Source organism: Neurospora tetrasperma, assembly GCF_000213175.1.
Source record: "Neurospora tetrasperma FGSC 2508 unplaced genomic scaffold NEUTE1scaffold_81, whole genome shotgun sequence".
NCBI classification, from domain to species: Eukaryota; Fungi; Ascomycota; class Sordariomycetes; order Sordariales; family Sordariaceae; genus Neurospora; species Neurospora tetrasperma.
Genome location: NW_009799179.1, coordinates 8,273,768 through 8,290,937, shown reverse-complemented (window position 1 = coordinate 8,290,937; position 17,170 = coordinate 8,273,768). Strand labels below are relative to the sequence as shown.

The following is a 17,170-nucleotide window of genomic DNA, read 5'->3' as shown; positions in this document are numbered from 1 at the left end:
TCCTTGTACGCATGCCATGCATCAAACCACGTCTTCAGAGGCATCAGTGTCCCCTTACTCCTCAGGTGCTTCCAGTTTCCGTCTGCTTTTCCTCCTTCTCCCTTTGCGACTTCTCCTTTCTCTTCAACTTCGACTCCTTCTTCTTCCGCAGCTTTTCCTCCCTTTCCCTCTGCAACTTCTCCTCCAACTCCGGGTTGAAAATGTGCTTGAGCATCGCGTGCTCCGGCTGATTTTCGATGACCTTTTCCCTGGGATAAACCTTGCGGTACTCCACTGAATACTCTGAGAGCGCCTGCGGGGTCGGGAATTGCTGCGGCCTTGACTTTCCTCCGGCTTGAATGATTCTATCGGCTTCAAGGACGTCATAGATGTTGACGTGTACGGCTTTAATGGCCTGGTGAGGGTGAAAAGAAATGAGTATCAGTAATGGCCGGTTCTCCGGTGGTGTGGACTAGAGCAAGAAGGGACCAAAAAACCCCCAACATATGCACATACCTCTCGACAACTCTGCACATCCTCAAACTCGCCTTCCAGACCAATGGTATAGCACAGCTTTCTCCAATCTTTGAGTTTCCTCTCGCCTATGAATTCGTTGAAGTCCTTGACAACTTTCTTACGTCTTCGTTTTTCTTCCTTCTTTTCTTCCTCTGTCAATCTCGGCTTCTTTCCCTTCCCAGTTGGCTTCTTCTTGTCGTTCGGCTGGTTGGCCTTGGTTGAGTTCGGTCTATGTCCCTGCGCGGTGTTCCCGACATATTGCCAGTGCCCAAGCGCGAGGGGAATTGCTGCACTCAGCCCTACTGTTCTTGTTACTTCCGCAGTCACTAGGCGGTTGAGGCCGAATGGTCGTCGCTGATTTAAGGAGCGGAATAGAATGGCGTAGAGGGAGTTCATGGCCTTTTTTATGTTGCTGAGTGTTAGCCAGGGAGAATGTTGAAGTTTTCTGAAATTCGAGTGTGAACACTTACGGTACCGCTGTGATAAAATGCGTCTAGATCTGTCAGGTCTGATGCTCTTCTGTTTGTTGTACTGGTGATGTGCCGCTGCTACGTATGGCAATGGATACAGAGTTTCTGTCCTGTCCAGCTCTCTTGGCAATGAAGTGAAGAGAGACTGAGAAAAAGAACGACGGAAGCCAAAGAGAAAATGAAAAGAGGTTTGACTCTAGGCAAACAGAGGATAATGAAAATGAAGGACAAAAGGGCACAGCCTAAGGTGATTGCGTTGAGCAGGTTCCATCCCGAAGTAAGTTCCTTTGCAAACGGACGGCCTACGATTCGCCGTTTGTCGCCGACCAGAAAGAGCTTTCGAGCTGCACAGCATCAGGAGTGACACACACTTTTCACGAGTTTCAGCAATTCTTTGATAAGACAGCTGCTACGAGAAAGTGTCCCAGAAAATGTAGAACTGGCACAAAAGAATGTTCAAGGTCGGTATAGACTTAGTAGGTGGTGATGTGGTGGTGTTACTTTTTCTGCATGACATACTTATGTGCTTGATTCGAAAAGCTTAATCAATAATCTGTAGATGGCAACTTGGCCGAGCGGTCTAAGGCGCTAGACTCAAGAACATGTTCTTCTGCACACAGTGCGGTGTATTCTAGTATCGCAAGATGCGTGAGTTCGAATCTCACAGTTGTCAGATTTTTGCACCTTTTGGGTAATATGATGACCATTGCAAATGATTTCATTCTGGAACCCAATGTCTCTCTTTTTTATTATCGACGCAAATCAAGTCATTGTAACGTGGTTGAAAGGGGCCGCCGACTTAGAGCTGAAGTGTGTGTATACGCGCGGAGAATACTGGACCGAGGAAATTTTGAAATTGCACGATTAGAAACTATTTGAACAGAGCAGTGGCGACTCGTCAAGTGAGAGTGACCTGATCTCGCGTACTAGACCTAGTCTTGTGTGGTCCTTTGTAGTGAAATTTCTGAGAAGACATCCGAACGTCGCCGGGGGCATAATTGCGTTGCCAGAGTATGGAGGCATGCTTTAGTGCGAAAATGAAGTAAACATCTGTCTAATTTCGACAAGCAACCAAAAGAGTACGTTTAGCAGTCCTGTTCAAAGACTTGTCAGTACACAGGATTTCAAAATTTCATTTGAAGAGACATGCCGTAGATTTGACGAGTGTCCGGGAAGGGTCCTTTGGCGAAACGTGGTAGCGGTTGACGCCTCGTCTCCTATCAGACTTAGGAACATATTCACGTGTCGACGTGTGATCAGGGGTAACAGAAATAGGTGGGTATCTCTAGGATGATGGCGAGGGATGCAGGGATTGGGGTGGGTGACATATTGCGTAGTAGGTAGAGTTCCGAGAAATGTACATTTAGTCAAGTTGAACCGAGTGTACCTAGATGGTGGGTTGTTAGGTATAGCCTGGCTCCGAGCAGGTACCCCACCTGCATGCCGTGCAATGCATGCGTAAACTGTGTCAAGAAACCATGTTTTGTGTTTACAGGGCAGGGAAACGGGCAAAGAAAAAAAATGATAATACAGGAATAGTACCTAACAATACCACCGACTACACGTATCCAACACTTGAAGGAACTGAGCAACAGGAACATCACCATGCCAGGCCTGATGCGCATTCTGGTCTGCGGCGTCGATGAAGTACTGACAAATTGTGCCAACAGCTAATCGGTTCAAGATAGCGACTGATGTCGGTTCCTTGTGCAACGACCCAAATCGTACAATGATAGTTCCCATAAGAACTAGTCCCAGAGGATATTTTCCACTGTAGTTCGGGGAGAGCCACGATAGGAGCTACCTGGTTCTGTTCCTTTTCTACTGTACGTACGACTATGGGTTTCAAATTTCTGACCTTTAAGCAGAAAGTGGAAAAGTCAGGGTCATCTAGGTATTGTTGCAAGTTCGTGGTAAAGGGACATCGTTCGCTTTAGATCTATTTCTAACGTACCAGTCAGTGAAAGTTAGCAGTGTCATGTGTGGTATGATATCAGTTAAAAATTTCAGATTTCGATGCCGATTATGCCTCGCTCAACTCGCGTCACGAACAGAGGAATGATTGTCGTCAAATCAAGGTCCGTTGATGGCATGAGACCGCCCGTGCTCTCGGGAGCTCCACTCGTTCGGGAAGTCCGGCGAACAGCCCGGATGATCCGCGCAAAATCATAGCAGCCCGGCATCCAATAGTATTAAATGGAAACTGTTCCTTTAAACTGGCGACCCACAGCTGTGTGATCGAAGCATGGGACATAGCTGCCGAGAAGGGACTTGATCTCGATGAAGGTGATAATGCTAACCGAGACTGCGGGTATAAATGATGCCATGCTGGACGTTCCAAGGATGTACACTCCTCACCACTCACCCAGCTCTTCACCCCTCTTGTACATAATTTGAGCAGCATGGCCTCCCACGCTCCCTCTCACTTATCAGCTGAGTCCGAATCTCCCACACTCAGAAGCCTGCTTTCCTTGTTCGGCGCTGGACCGGCGCACCAAAAGTCCGAGTTTGTGACCGTGGAAAAGGACGATGAGGCTGTCCTAGGACGGCTCCCTCTTTTTCCCGCCGCCGATTTCTTCGAAAACGTATCAGCAGTCGGCAAAGTAATTTGGGCCTTCACCAAAGATGACCTCTTCACTGCCACGCTACCCAACGCCATCTTCGGCATCACAGCTGCCATCGCTGATGCATACCTCCGCGGCGAGGCTTTCGAAGGCGCGGGCCCTACCTTTCCCGAGATAATTACCAGACTCCCACTCACCTACTTCTTCAACTTCTTCGCCCTACTCATCTTTAATCTCGGCAACCAGCGGCCCCAGGAGGGGTCCATTGCCAACGAGCGCTTTAACAACGGCAAGAAGCCCTGGAGGCCTTTCTCGCCCTCCTCCAGCAAGACCGTCACAACGCCCGAGCAGATCCGCCGCATCTACCTCACCCTGCTCCCCATCACCCTCGCTCTCAACCACTTTCTCGGCGTCTGGCACGAAGGGCTGATGATCCACCTCCTCGCCTTCATCTACAACGACCTCAGCGGCGGTAACGAGCTCTTTGTCCGCGACATCATTCTCGGCATCTCGTTCGGGTACATCAACTCTGCCTCTCTCAAGATTGTCCTCATGGCCGGCAGCAGCAGCAGCAGCAGCCCGCACCGCCACACCTGGACTTGGCTCAACCTCGTCAGCGTCCTAATTGCCACCACCATCGGTTGCCAGGAATTCAAGAACCACAAGGACCACCACACCCCGGGGAACCAAGGGGGCAGCAGCGGTGACAAGACCATGAAGCGCAAAAAGACGCTAGCCATCTTCCTCGGCGAAGCGGCGGTCCCGCGGGCACATCTGGCCATGATGATGCCGCTCTGGACGCTCGTTTGCGCGTGGTTCTGGCAGCTGAAGATCACAGTCGCTGCCTGTTTTGTGCTCTACTCGCTGTTTCTGGCAAGTCGGGTACTCACGCAGAGGAGTGCGGGTGCTGAGGAGCGAACGTGGAGGCTTTGGGCGAGGTGGACGATTGTGATTTATTTGATCCCGCTTGTGGCTGCTTTGTCGACGGCTTGAGCTCTTGGCCTCTGGGCATCTGTGGTCATGAGTGAGCAAGGGGTACATCCTGGAAAACGCAGGTCTTTTCCAAACAACATAATGTTTGGCTGCCTGAAAGAGTCTCTGACGTGGGCGGCAGTGCGGCCCGTGGAAGCCTTGAAGGCGAAGTATTGTAGACTGTGATGATGATGATAATGATGATTGATGATGAGCGAAGCGGAGGCTGGTAGTGGTTGATTGACAGATCAAGCTATGGAGGCCTTTTGAAATGATGTTTTTTTTTTTTTTTTCGTGTCGATTAGGTCGCAAAATGTCCTGGCTGCAACCATATATATGATAGTATTCTGTTACTTTCACATCCATAGGGCTGGCCGGTGATGCGGGATACTACTGTGTAGTGTTTTGAGCAAGAAAGAGGAAAAAAGCATCGTAGAATTGGCGATGGAGCTGGGTGGGTCGAGAATGGTCTGTGCGCTAGCATCGTCCACCAGAACCAGATGCAATGAGATGGTATCCTAACAGTTTTGTGGGAGAGTTGCCAGTCTTCAAGTTAGTGTGCTATTTTAGTGGTTACCGAAGTCGGAAGATGGCCGTGTACAGACGAAACCTTTAGAGCGACTAGGCTCGCCAGGTTCGAGTCTCGAGCTAACGAGTTCGTATTGCAGGTTCATATAGAACAAACTATCCTCGGAATAGAAAATGATACAGACATCCAGATGTGGGGCGCGAGCTGGGTTTTTGTCCTCGAGATTTTTTTGGCTCTTGTCCGAGTTTGTTGCATGTACTGGGCCGACCGAAGTCACAGAAGGCAAAAGGAGAAAACGGCTGAGGTGAGCTATGGTGTGTGTGCCAGCCCTGGGGTTTATGGTCCTTGAATGATCAGCTTCATTCTCTTTTCGAACATCATAGTGAGGCCGTTGAGCCGAGTGAGCGCTCACTTGACGAAGATGCCCTCGCTGATAGCTCTCAGACAATCTCGTATCTGTACCACCCCTTGGCTTCAACATCTTCTTCTCCAAGATTGGGGTCCATGATACCCAGTTTCCTGTGCTCTTCTGCCCATCGATCGATATAACCCAAAAAGTTACTAATCTCTCCAGCATAACCCAGATCAACGGCTGAGTTATAGCGAGAGCGGAGCGTTTTGGTGATCACACCGTTGCCAAAGGGGTCTCTTTTCAACCACTCCTCTCGGTCCACAAAGCCTGGGGGTTTCTCATCCTTCTGCTGTATTTTCCCTTCTTTTCTCATTCGTGCTATCCGTTCCTCATAGACGCGTCGGCCATCCATTCCCCATTGGTCCTGGATAAAAAAGTGCCCGATTCTTCGGAATTGTCCTGAAAACGAGCCTGTTGGTAGCAAAAGGAGCCCGCCCAGTCGCAGCAGACCGGAATAGGTCAGTTTGAGGTCAATGTCGGTTTGCAGAGGGGCCACATAAACCGTGATGTCTACGTCCGTCTCAGCAGCCATCTCTTGCTCGCTCCAAGGGTAGTGGTCGAGCACCACCGTTGTGCGGAATCCGGACTGAGTGGTGGCATCATCATCCTCGGTCGTGTCAGCTTTTGAAACCGCATCTTCAGTGTCTTGATCGAAGCACAAGATCTCTGTATACTTTGTCTTGACTAATTTCGCTTGGCACATGGGCCCATTGAGATGGATAGAACCCCTGGTCACAGGGCCAAATGGATGTCCATGCGACGTCAAGACAACATCCACCTGCAAAACTTCGGCTAGCCCATCAAAGTCGTCAGCGTCAAACCACTGTACTTCTGTGCCGACAGACGCCCACGACCAAGATGGCGCTATAAAACTCTTCGCTTGAACAGAGGGCTTCCTGCTACACCACAGAAGGCTCGCACGGAGATGCAATGACCAGAGACCGGCGTAGTATTGGACGCTGTCCCAGAGCTGTCCCAACTCGGCGGCCATGCCCGCGATTGCAATGAGCCTGTCGCTTGCAAACGTCAGGTTCAAGCGTGAATAGTTCTTCACGATAATTTGCCAGACAGTGCGGCGGCTTGCATCTGTTTGTCCCTCTACAGTGTGCTGTCGCTTTTCAAGTGCAGTTCCAACAGGGAAGCTTTCGGACCCGGTAGAGTCGTGACACTCCCAATGTATCTCTTTTCCGAAGATGAGGTTTCGTCGAGCCAAGACTCGCTCTTGCATCACCCAACCTCTTGAGAAGAGAGTGAGATTATCGAGCTTTTCTCTCCTAGCATTCATGTAACGATAGCAGGCGATTTTTGGTTTGCGGGGATCTCCGAGGGGCACAAGAAATGGGATACTGAGGAAGGGATACTTGGATGAATAGAGCCCACCGTGGGAGTTGGATGAAGCAGCCGCCATGAGATTGAGGTATGAGTTCTGATAGATATGATGCATCTTTGCGGATTCGTGGAGCCAATCTTCCCGAGAGTCTTGGACAATACACAAAGAGTCAATCCACAAGTACTGGACACTCAGTCGCCGGGTTGCGTCAATGGCATCTCTGAATGTTTTCGGTATTTCGCTGAACTCAATCCCTGCAAGAAATCTGTTGTAGTTGTCGTGTGTGAGACGTAGCGGAACACCGTCACCCCAACAATGACTAAGCGTCATGTAATCTGTTCGCGATAAATCCAGAGTTTTTGTCTCGCAAAGATTGACCCAAGGGTTGACAAGATCACCCACAAATAACAGGCGGGTGGGCTTGCGATCCCGAGAATCCTGACGAATCCGTGCATTGCAGGAAGGGTGGGTGGCAGAGCACTGGTCAACCCAGCTGAGTATCTGTTTCTAGCTGGCTTCACTGTCGGTACTTGTGCACTCAACGAACCGACCTTCTGCTTCACCTAGTTGGCAGGACAAAGGATAAGAGTAGGGAGTTAGCCACTGAATCACTCAAGAAAGGGAAAGATGTGTGCGATATGCCATATTCTTACTTAGGTCTATGCCATCTTCAAGTGGTTCCAAGTGTATGTCATACAGTTTCTGTTTGACCGAATGCAATTCCCACGATGTCATTATACCAGGCGTCCCAGTCCAGGCACGGTCATAGGACCGTATCCTTAACTTGAGTGGATTTGTATTTTCTTGCGACTCCAAGTTATCTGGACCCGTGAGTCGCAAGATATGCTCTTCGTCCAAGGTATTTAGCAGAACATAACAGTGGTGACATCCCTCCCTAGCCGCGTCACTCAACCCCGCCCAGTTATGAAAGTCATATTCTTTTCCCGGGTAGTCCTGAATACTCAGATCTGCATTCTCGAATATCCATCTGCATTTGGAACAGTAGTGTAGGCGTTTGGAGAGAAATTCCGGTGATAGATGCAGGCGGGGTCGCGTTGACTGAACCGCCTCCTCCTGGGTGTCGAAACCAATGTTCTGCTCATAATTAGGCTCTTCGGACATTGTTCTTCAGAACTTGGCGCTTTTTGGGACAACGGACACCTCGTCGGGAAGTGGTTGGTCAGTGTTTGAAGGAGGATGAAGGAAGTTGACGATGGTTGGGCTCGTACCCCGCGCGGGCTAGGTAGCGACGACAAGCGTCCATGCCTTATCTGGTTACATATAAGCTACAACCCAATACCCCGCCAAAAGTGAATGGCCCACATTTTGTGTCAATTTTCTGTGTGGCAGGATCATGAACGCTATTTCTTCCATATACATTAGGTTGTTAACATCCTGTCAAGTGCATCCCGTCATCTTCCCGAGAAGACCACTCAACATTGTAGGTTGACTTCATCCGCAGCGCCGAAAACCCGAATATCTGGCTCCCGGACGCCATGGCCACACCATAATGGACAACACGGAATTCACAATCATCTTCATGCCGCAAAAGCATGTGCGCTCCAATTGCGAAAACTGACTTCCTTCTCAAGCCAACTTCGCGGCCTCATCATGAAACTTATCTTCAGTACAAAAGATACAGACCAAAGCGCGTGGGTGGCTTGGAATGTGCTTGAACATGATACGATGAAATAGCCGCGCAGAACCGACCAGGGGCACTCCTTGGCGCTTCTAGCCCTGCCTCACACCTCAAACGCCCTTCCAGTCGGCCGTATACCTTGATGCACAGGATGCCCGACGATGACAACTCCAACAGCTCATGTTGGCCTTCATACGGCCGCCTGTCTGGCTTCGCCTTCCGCCCCGTCATCGCTTCTTCGCCATCTATTGTCAGGAATTCACGATGGCGGCCAGTCTTTAGACTCCCCTCGCCAGACCGCGAAGGCAGATTACACAACCTCTCTTTCTGACGCCCGTCATATGTAGTTTTGCCGTGGCATTTCAAGAACCCACGATGTTTCCTTCCCGCCCTGTGAAGTAACACAAGTCAATTCTCAAATCTCCCACAGACGTCACTTTATTTCCTCATACACAGCGCTGAGTGGGAAGGCCAAGTTGGACTTCCTCCGCTGCAGCCACCCGAACTGCCTTCCCCTGTGTCAGGCGCGCGTTCTGTTCTGTTCTGTTTTGTTTTGTTTTATTACACACCGTTCATGTCACTTTCGTTCAGCCTCACATCGAATCTTCAAATTCTGCATGATACCTATCTGTGGCCAGTCTCAGACTTTCCCATTCTCACTACGGCCACCCTCAGTGGTCTCCTTCTTCCTGTTCCCTCACTTTCTCTTTGTATGCCATTCTTTTTTCGTTTTTCTTCTTTGTTCCTCTAATGTGCGAATCCATGTTGTTTCGACCTCTGCATCCCGATCCAAAAAATGCTCAGGTATCAAGTGGGAAGCCACTCATCTAACAACATGTTGCGTGACCTCCCCACGCGCTTCTTCCCAATCATATGTCTAGCCCAGGATCTCAAGTTGATTCCTACATTCTGAACTGAGCCTTGGGAAGCAGTACGTACATCCCACGATGGAGTCATGTCATGGCCGGCTGCCCTGTATGAAATGTCAACACCGAGGCTGTAAATCTACTTACCTTAGCTTACATACGCACCATCAAGCTGTTCTAAGATATTGAATGATTTTGACGTGTCGCTTTGACTGGTGATTGTAGGGGTGGGAAAGTAGTGATAGACGATGGTGTTGCAAATGGAAATGCAGTAGGACGGAGGCTGAGTTGTGGGGAAAAGTACCTGTCGTTTTAATTAGTGTACACTAGACTACACTACACTATGCTACGCTCTCCACAGCACGGTAGTATTAATAACCCACCAATAGCATCACGTAGACTTTACTCGTCTGGTGCTTTTGCCGAAGTGATCTTGCTAGCTTACCTAGAAGTTTAGTCGCTGCTACCAATCAGTCCCATCGCGTACAGAGCGATCGCCAGCACCAACAGCACACTAGCACGCCGTTATTACCGAGTGTTGATCGCACCGGAGCCTTGGATAGGCGGTTAAAATGATAATAAAATCGTTGCGGAGTAATGAAGCAACTGACCACACGGACCGCTCCGGAGCCCGGATCGAAATTAACGCTCACTGAATTGAGTCCTCTACGGATGAGAAATGGACGAACCATCATGATCAACTAGTGAAGAGGAAAAGCATACATGACACTCGATATTCATCCCATCCCATCCACGTGATGGTTTACTGCTTTTTTTTCACTTGAAGCGGTTTTACTCAATTATCTAGGTAGGTATAGCGGTGCCTTACCATCCACTCGTCGTTATGACCAACCAACCAACAGTGCAGAAAAAACCGTTTCACTTCATCCGTTTCATACTGTCTTCCAGCATTTCAACTTCTTCAACTTCATTCCCCCTAACCGTCATGTCACTTTCCCAACTTCCAGTTTCCTCGCTCCCCTATCAATCCAAGACAGTTTGCTCAATCAAACGTGCCTCTCTGGCAAGGGGCAAGCGAAATGTTAGACTAGTCCCTTTATTTGACATCCACTCAAGATGAAGGCCAAGACAAATCGCCAACCGACACCCGCTTCTTGGAAAGCACCAGCACAGCACTCCTTTCCGTTTAACAGCAGGTATCGCGACCCAACAACACAACACAACGCATCTTTGTCACACAGCCTGAACAGCCCGTAGGATCATATTAAGCTGAGTGGCAGCGGTGGTATGGCACTGGAATTGTATAACGGGGGCCATGCAATTTGCCGCTTTGCACCCCGCTCCTACCACGCTCGACCTTTTATGTTTCTGTTTTTAGTCCTTTCTTTCAGGCGTAAACTGTAGCCCATCAAAGAGACAAGATTAACATGTTATAAAACATTCGTGGCTTGGCGTTTCCATCGCAATTGGCCCTTGTCTTAGGTTGCCATATGCAGCTAGCGAGCCAGCCAGTTAGTGGCGAACAGCACTAAGGACTCCCAACGAATACAGTCCGTTAGTTAGCCGGTTGAACACTTCCACTTGATGCCTGTCCCGCCTCTCTCTTCCCGCCCGCTTCCGTTGACTTGCTACGGTAGATGTAGCCTCGCTAGGTTACAGTGGTGAACTACGCCCCTGTCCTGCCTCGGCCGGCCTTCTTAGGTGGCTCTCACCTTCAACTGGGGCCCCCTGGGCTTCGTGATTTTGTGAGTGTGGAAGCACCGCAGCAGAAAGCAGAACCAAGCAGGAGAGATCTTCATGAGTTCCCGCTTCCGCCTAGAACACAAGGAAATTCGGAATTTGTTTTTGATATATAAGGGGTACTACCAAGCTTAGCGCTCTCTTTCTTTGGCCTCGCCAAGTACAAAGTTGTACGGCTCGGCAGCATTAGCAGAAACAACAGCAAAAAGCAGGACACAAAAAAACAACAAAAACAACACCAACAACGAACCAACTGCTTGTTTTTTTTTTTTTACCGAAATCCAACAACAACGAACGAAATAACGGTTCCAACGGGGCTAGTTAGTTCAACTCGCCTGAAGAACCGGAATTTGTTCACATCCCACCCCATCCCACTTCATCAAAAAAAAAAAAGGGAAAAGTTTGATTGGAGGACAGCGACGTCAACGGTCAACCGGGTTGGTAACAACGCATTCGGGTATTTTCGAGGGTTAAGTAACTAGAAACAAGAAAACGAAGTATGTGTACGTCCCTGTTGTTAGTTTCACTGTGTTGGGTCGCACACGTGGAAATTGGTCCTCCCAAACGCCACCCAAGGAACCGGGGACAAGGTCTTGAATGTTTGTCCCTTGCATGGATGGACGGAAGATCCTGACCAACGTTGAGTTCAGCTTTGATTTAAGTTGTCGTCTTCCTCTGCCTTCTTGTGCTTTTTAATTCTTTTTTTTCAAGCTTGTCACAAGCAGTCACTCGCTCAGCACTCAGGAAAGGGTCCACATAAATTAACCTCGAGACACCGCATTAGTCCAACTTGTCAGCATTATCAACCTTATCGTCGATTATCACCTCAACCACAACTCAAAATGCGTACCTCAGTAGCTCTTTCACTCCTCGGCGCGGCCGCTACCGGTGTTGCTGCCCAGAAGGCTGTATGTTCTCATCATCCTCCTACCTATACAACGACGTAGAAAGCGTCCCAATACTAACTATGAGGTTGTACCAGCTCCCCACAGCTGCAGCTGTGACCAACAATCCCTCTTGTCTCGTTGCCGAAGCGGTCCTTCCAGAAAACGCCTGGCAAAAGAACGGCTTCCCTAATGGCGGCAACATCAAGGGCAAGGTGGTAGCCAAGTCGGGCGACGGCGGTGTTGGAGTGCAGTTCAACGTTGAAGTGAGCGGCCTGCCTGAGGGTGGCCCTTTCAGTATGATCCCGACATAGTTCACTCCTGCTGGACAGGAAAACGGTAACTAACCTTTTCACAGCTTACCACATTCACGCCAAGCCCGTCCCCGAGAACGGCAACTGCACAGCAACCGGCGCTCACTTTGACCCTACTGAGCGAGGCGAGGACCCCGTCTGCGACAAGAGTAAGCCCGAGACGTGCCAGATCGGCGATCTGGCTGGCAAGCACGGCGCTATTCCTGCGGACAATATCACCTTCAGCGCCAGTTACGTTGACAAGTACGCCTCGCTCGTTGAGGGTTCGGACGCCTACTTCCTCGACCGCAGCATCGTGTTCCATTTCCCCAACAAGACGAGGATCACCTGCGCCAACTTCAAGATCACCGAGCCGGCTTGCGGTGCTTCTACCACTGGCGTTGCTGCCCCTACCGGATCTACCACCGGAGGCGCGCCCTCACCGTCAGGCACACTACCTGTTGCAGCTGGAGCCAGCCTTAGCGCGAGTTCCATGACCGGAGTGGCGGCTGCCTTACTGGGTGGTGCAATGATGTTGATGCTCTGAGTTGAGACGGAATGTTATCGGGAATGCTTGGGGTCAATGATGGGAAAATATATATTGCCTAATGGTTCATTTCTGGATCCATCTCTCAAATGGCTATGTTTTTTTGGTCACTGGTTAGCGATCCGATGATTTATTATCTGGGAGTTCAGTTTTATCCTAGGTTAGCGGCGCATGCGAGCTCTTAAGCTACGTACCTGAACACAAACATGTCCCTGATTTTCTTCGCATGCATCACGAATGCAAGCAGAAATCACCCCAACAAAAGTATTTAATAATAAAGTTGAACTTGACAGGCTACATCGCTGAAGGTGAGCCATGCAAATTCCGTGATGACAGCCTGAGGTTTTGACTGCTGTTGCATGATCAGATGCTGAAAGCGATTATTTCCGATTCGAAATAGACTTTGCGGTTGTCAAGTCAAGATCGAGTATTGGAGAGAAAAGAAAGATAGGAGATGGTTGGGAGCGGGGGGTGGGGGGTTCAAGTGATGCCGTCCCAGAATTTCCAGCTGACATCTCCCCCCCTTCTCCTATCTGGATGGTGAGGCAGACGATGGTGAGAGGTTGGATATATCCACTTTGGCTAAAGAGCCAAAGAGCCCTGGACAACCGTAGTCAGTACCTCTGATGTCCATATAAGATGTCTTTAAGAAAGTACCGAAGCGTTCACTTTATCACAGCAGGCTGTGGTGACGGTAGTAGTGTCGGCTTCCCACGCGGGTTGGGTATTATTCCTGTCGACGGCCACTGCTGTCCTTCGTGTCGATGGTTTGGATGGCTTCCCTTCCCACACACATCCTGCCAAGCCTTCTCAGCCGTCATAATCGTACGAGATTTAGGGCCACCCGCAATGATCATCCAGACCGTTCCGTGATGGTGATGAGGTGAAGCTGGACCACGGTACGTTATTGGGTCGACCTTTGAGGGTGGCAGCCCGATTGAGGTGTGAACTGTGAAGTGTTTTACGCAGCTCGCACTGAGGTTCCTTGCCCTGTGTGGTTGCGTCGACGCGGGGATCTCCCTTTAGCGGCCCCACAAATCCCCCTGGCTGCATTGGCACCCCCTAAAAAATCACAGCGTGCCGTGCTTTCAGGGGAACACTTAGCGGGGCTCCTATGATCGACCACTAACGCCGATCAGGGAAATGCGACCTGGCAGGCGGCGCGAACGATGCGATGCAACTGCAACATCATCATCACGATATCAAAACGCGTTTTATCCACGGATTCATCGATGGGCAGGGATGTATACCGACATGAACACTCAAGGATAAGAGGCGTCATTTTCCGAGCTTGGCTAATTCAAGAGTGTCCATCACCACCGCTAATGACCAAATTTTCGGGTCAAGTAGAGGCACCTGCCAGTTCCAACTTAGCTCATTAACCGATGGCTAACGATTCGAAGAATATAAGATAGGTCGGTCAAACTCGGCGTTTTCATTGCTTCTTCAGCCGCAACTGCAACTTCATTTCACTTGGCTCTGCTCTCGAGCGCCGGCTTCACTAGGGCGACGTTTCTGAACTCACCTGCCATGTCTTGACATCTTGGCGTCTTAAATTCTCCGAGCTGTGATCGGTCAATCTCCCAGCCAAGTTGCGCTGGCTTGCCCGCCTTTCGCGTCCATGGGTTTTGGCATTTGAAAGCTGGCGATTTGGGAGGAAAGATACCTACCTTAGCTATTTCATCGAATCGGAGTTTCCCAGCGCAGATCCATGTTTCAAGCTAGCTCTACAATGACAGGAACTTGGAAGTACTTAGCTCGAGAGATCTTGTCTGCTGACAGAACATGGGAGAAACTACCAGAAACCAACTCTTACCTCGGCTATGAAAATATTGTTCGCTGACGCACACCAAACTTCGAGAAGGAAGGAGCTATGTCTAGTCCCTTAAAGTCTCACTCGCTCCGTCATCCGGGCACGCAGCACGGTTGGTAACACAAGAAAAGGGTCGGGTCGCAGCTTCCACTTCCGCACATGGAAAGTGCAAGCTTTTCTTGTTGACGACGCCAGCTGATGAGGACGGAACCGGTACCGAAAGGACTCGGGGTGTTGGTTTCCGGCTGACAGGGCCTGACTGGCAGCTTTACCAATAGCGATTACAGAAATCCAACTTGACTGCCTTAGGGTTTGGGTTTGTAAAGAGATCTGCGCAGTTTGCAATGCTTAGTAGCTGAAAAGAAACGCCCCAAATCTTTGCGGAGGCCTGGCGATAACCGCGCTAACAAAAGCCACCAAATCGCCGTCATCTCACCTTGCAGCTGTTAGTTCGATCCTGCAGTCTATCGGGTGGTTCCTTCCTTCTGCCTCACTTCCACTGTGGGTGTGCCATGAAGTGGTGCCGGTCCCAATGGGAAGAAACTGACGATAAATTTGTCTCACTCTCAGCCTCGAAGTGCTTACCTCCACATTATCAAGATTCATGACCTTTGCCAGTCCCGCCTAAGCGTCACTCTGCCCGGCCTTATCCTTGCTGACAATTTCACTGCTGTGGGAAAGGTATAATCCATGTCGTAGCCGACGGGGAGGATTGCAATCTTCACCAATCATCAAGCTTGATCGACTTTACCTCAAGCCGGCAACCTCTGTCATTCTCCAGCCGTGTCATCCCACTTCACATACTACTGTCTACAGCTTCCTCTTATGTCTCACTTGTCCCTACCCTTCCAAGTGAAAAATGGATGCCTACAACTCTGCGGACATCACACCATTGCGCTTGGGGACATGATCGCCCACGAGATTGTTACCTCCTGAACACATTATCACAATTGGCAGAGATAAACTCCATGGCGATCTCCAGTCCCTTGGCTTCAGCCAACTCAACGGTGCGCAAAGTCATGTCTATCGTACAATCTGAAGATGCCAACCGTGGGTTTCGACTCGGTCTGTATTTGTCATTCAGTGCTTTGGTGCTAAATCTGGGCAAACTCAGCTGACTTGTGCTAAGCAACAGCTAGAGATATGAGCTACGATGGTACACTGAAAATCCAGCACACCGAGACTCGGTAAACGTTCGGACTCGCCCGCGGTCTCATTCAACTCGGCATATCTCGATCTCTAATGAATCAGATACTTCAACGTCATGATCTACCTACTCCGGCCCTGTCCAGCTGGCTGTGCAGAATAATGCTTGTCCGGCTATGTTGACTGTCCTCATGAAACCCAACAACAATCGAACCAAGACGGGAAGAGGTAACATTAGAGCAGTGTATCAGCTCATGGCCTTCATCACTGCTCGCCGATTGAGGTTGCATTACAAGCTATTCTACCTTCACTCTGCAGACACGCATCACTTCGCGAGGTGAAGCCCATCCTCAAACTGGTCATTGGTCTTCACAACAGGGACTTGTTGCCACCGCATGTGTTGGCAGTCGATAGCACTCCGAACGATTAGGGCTCGGGACAACTTCTTGGATGCCAACATTGGAGACCAACGCTGTTCAGTCTGCCAATCAACGGGGATAATATCGAGAACCATCCTACGCTAACTCAATCATGTAACCCATCCCACGCCATGGGGCTAAACTGAGACACTTGCGCAAACGGCATCACCTGGTGACAGCTATGTCAAGACTACCTTGTAGCAGGACACATCCGACAGGCAATGGTACGTGAGCAGACCATCACATGAAGCCGTTGCATTGATTTCGCAACTGAGCCACTCAAGCAGCGTAACTCCGCCCTTTCTGCTTCTTGCGTGGCATCAACTCAAAAAGCGAGTTCTGGGGCCACAGCTTGAGCGTGGTATAACAGGATCGGTTCAACTTCTTATCAGTGTCAATAGATCGGACGCCGACCCTTTGTGCTATGATTCCATTCACGAACTACCAAGCGTGGAGCGGGATCCTCGCATGTCAAAGTCAATGGGTATGTACTGAAATTCAAGATCCAGAAAGGAAACGATCAGCCAGGCCAACACTCGAGTAGTGAGGCTCTCCACCGCTCATACATCCCATCGTGTAGTGTACTGTGCCCTTCTACGCGAACAAGCCGACAAGTTTCTCTCATGTCCCTGTTGATATTCGCGATGAGCACATGGGTACATCCGGATGTGTGCACCTGGAAACCGGGGAGCAATATTGACCCACCCTTCTCGACAACACCCTCAGTCCAGATTCCTATTGGTCTTCTTCCAAATACGGTTTTCTGGCACGACATCCGGTAGCACCAAGAAACTCCTTGTATGCTTGGATGTGGGGTCCATTGAGTTCCATTTGCTCTCAGAGAGCAACAGGTCACCGTTCATCGTTCGTGACGCTGTCATAGCTTCCGGACTTGCTAGCGGTCGGCGTTACAGGTTGAGTGACTCCAGCCCTTGAGTCTATCCTCTTTCCCTTCTGATAGGTACTTCTTCATGATGTTCAGCTTGTCACCTTCATGGCACTTCTCAACATACATTTGTGAGGAAACGTCATGCCGGCTCTCGGAGTGTGATAGCCGAGCCATCGGATCCGGGAAGACACATCCGCACGG

At 49.9% G+C, this 17,170-nt stretch overlaps 6 protein-coding genes across 6 annotated transcripts; 2 read left to right on the top strand and 4 right to left on the bottom strand.

The window, feature by feature from the left end:
• Positions 1 to 61: 61 nt before the first annotated feature.
• NEUTE1DRAFT_51763 (uncharacterized protein) lies at positions 62 to 891 on the bottom strand (the record flags this gene model as incomplete). Its single annotated transcript, XM_009857105.1, has 2 exons — positions 62 to 451; positions 496 to 891. The coding sequence occupies 2 exons, from the start codon at positions 889 to 891 to the stop codon at positions 62 to 64; spliced, it is 786 nt and encodes a 261-aa protein (XP_009855407.1).
• Positions 892 to 3,367: 2,476 nt separating this feature from the next.
• NEUTE1DRAFT_53579 (uncharacterized protein) lies at positions 3,368 to 4,522 on the top strand (the record flags this gene model as incomplete). The annotated part of the gene is made up of 2 exons (XM_009858724.1): positions 3,368 to 3,789; positions 3,835 to 4,522. 2 exons carry the CDS (start codon positions 3,368 to 3,370, stop codon positions 4,520 to 4,522), a joined length of 1,110 nt encoding a protein of 369 aa, XP_009857026.1.
• A 948-nt stretch (positions 4,523 to 5,470) lies between these two features.
• NEUTE1DRAFT_126735 (uncharacterized protein) lies at positions 5,471 to 7,894 on the bottom strand (the record flags this gene model as incomplete). Its single annotated transcript, XM_009858723.1, has 3 exons — positions 5,471 to 7,265; positions 7,336 to 7,375; positions 7,426 to 7,894. The coding sequence occupies 3 exons, from the start codon at positions 7,892 to 7,894 to the stop codon at positions 5,471 to 5,473; spliced, it is 2,304 nt and encodes a 767-aa protein (XP_009857025.1).
• Positions 7,895 to 8,857: 963 nt separating this feature from the next.
• Positions 8,858 to 9,497, bottom strand: NEUTE1DRAFT_55037 (uncharacterized protein; the record flags this gene model as incomplete). The annotated part of the gene is made up of 2 exons (XM_009858722.1): positions 8,858 to 8,944; positions 9,435 to 9,497. Coding segments are annotated over 2 exons (150 nt in total), but the record flags the coding sequence as incomplete, so codon positions are not given.
• A 2,323-nt stretch (positions 9,498 to 11,820) lies between these two features.
• On the top strand, positions 11,821 to 12,702 carry NEUTE1DRAFT_115241 (uncharacterized protein; the record flags this gene model as incomplete). Its single annotated transcript, XM_009858721.1, has 3 exons — positions 11,821 to 11,886; positions 11,961 to 12,159; positions 12,221 to 12,702. 3 exons carry the CDS (start codon positions 11,821 to 11,823, stop codon positions 12,700 to 12,702), a joined length of 747 nt encoding a protein of 248 aa, XP_009857023.1.
• Positions 12,703 to 14,171: 1,469 nt separating this feature from the next.
• On the bottom strand, positions 14,172 to 14,946 carry NEUTE1DRAFT_56059 (uncharacterized protein; the record flags this gene model as incomplete). The annotated part of the gene is made up of 4 exons (XM_009858720.1): positions 14,172 to 14,423; positions 14,519 to 14,573; positions 14,667 to 14,774; positions 14,915 to 14,946. The coding sequence occupies 4 exons, from the start codon at positions 14,944 to 14,946 to the stop codon at positions 14,172 to 14,174; spliced, it is 447 nt and encodes a 148-aa protein (XP_009857022.1).
• Positions 14,947 to 17,170: the final 2,224 nt, after the last annotated feature.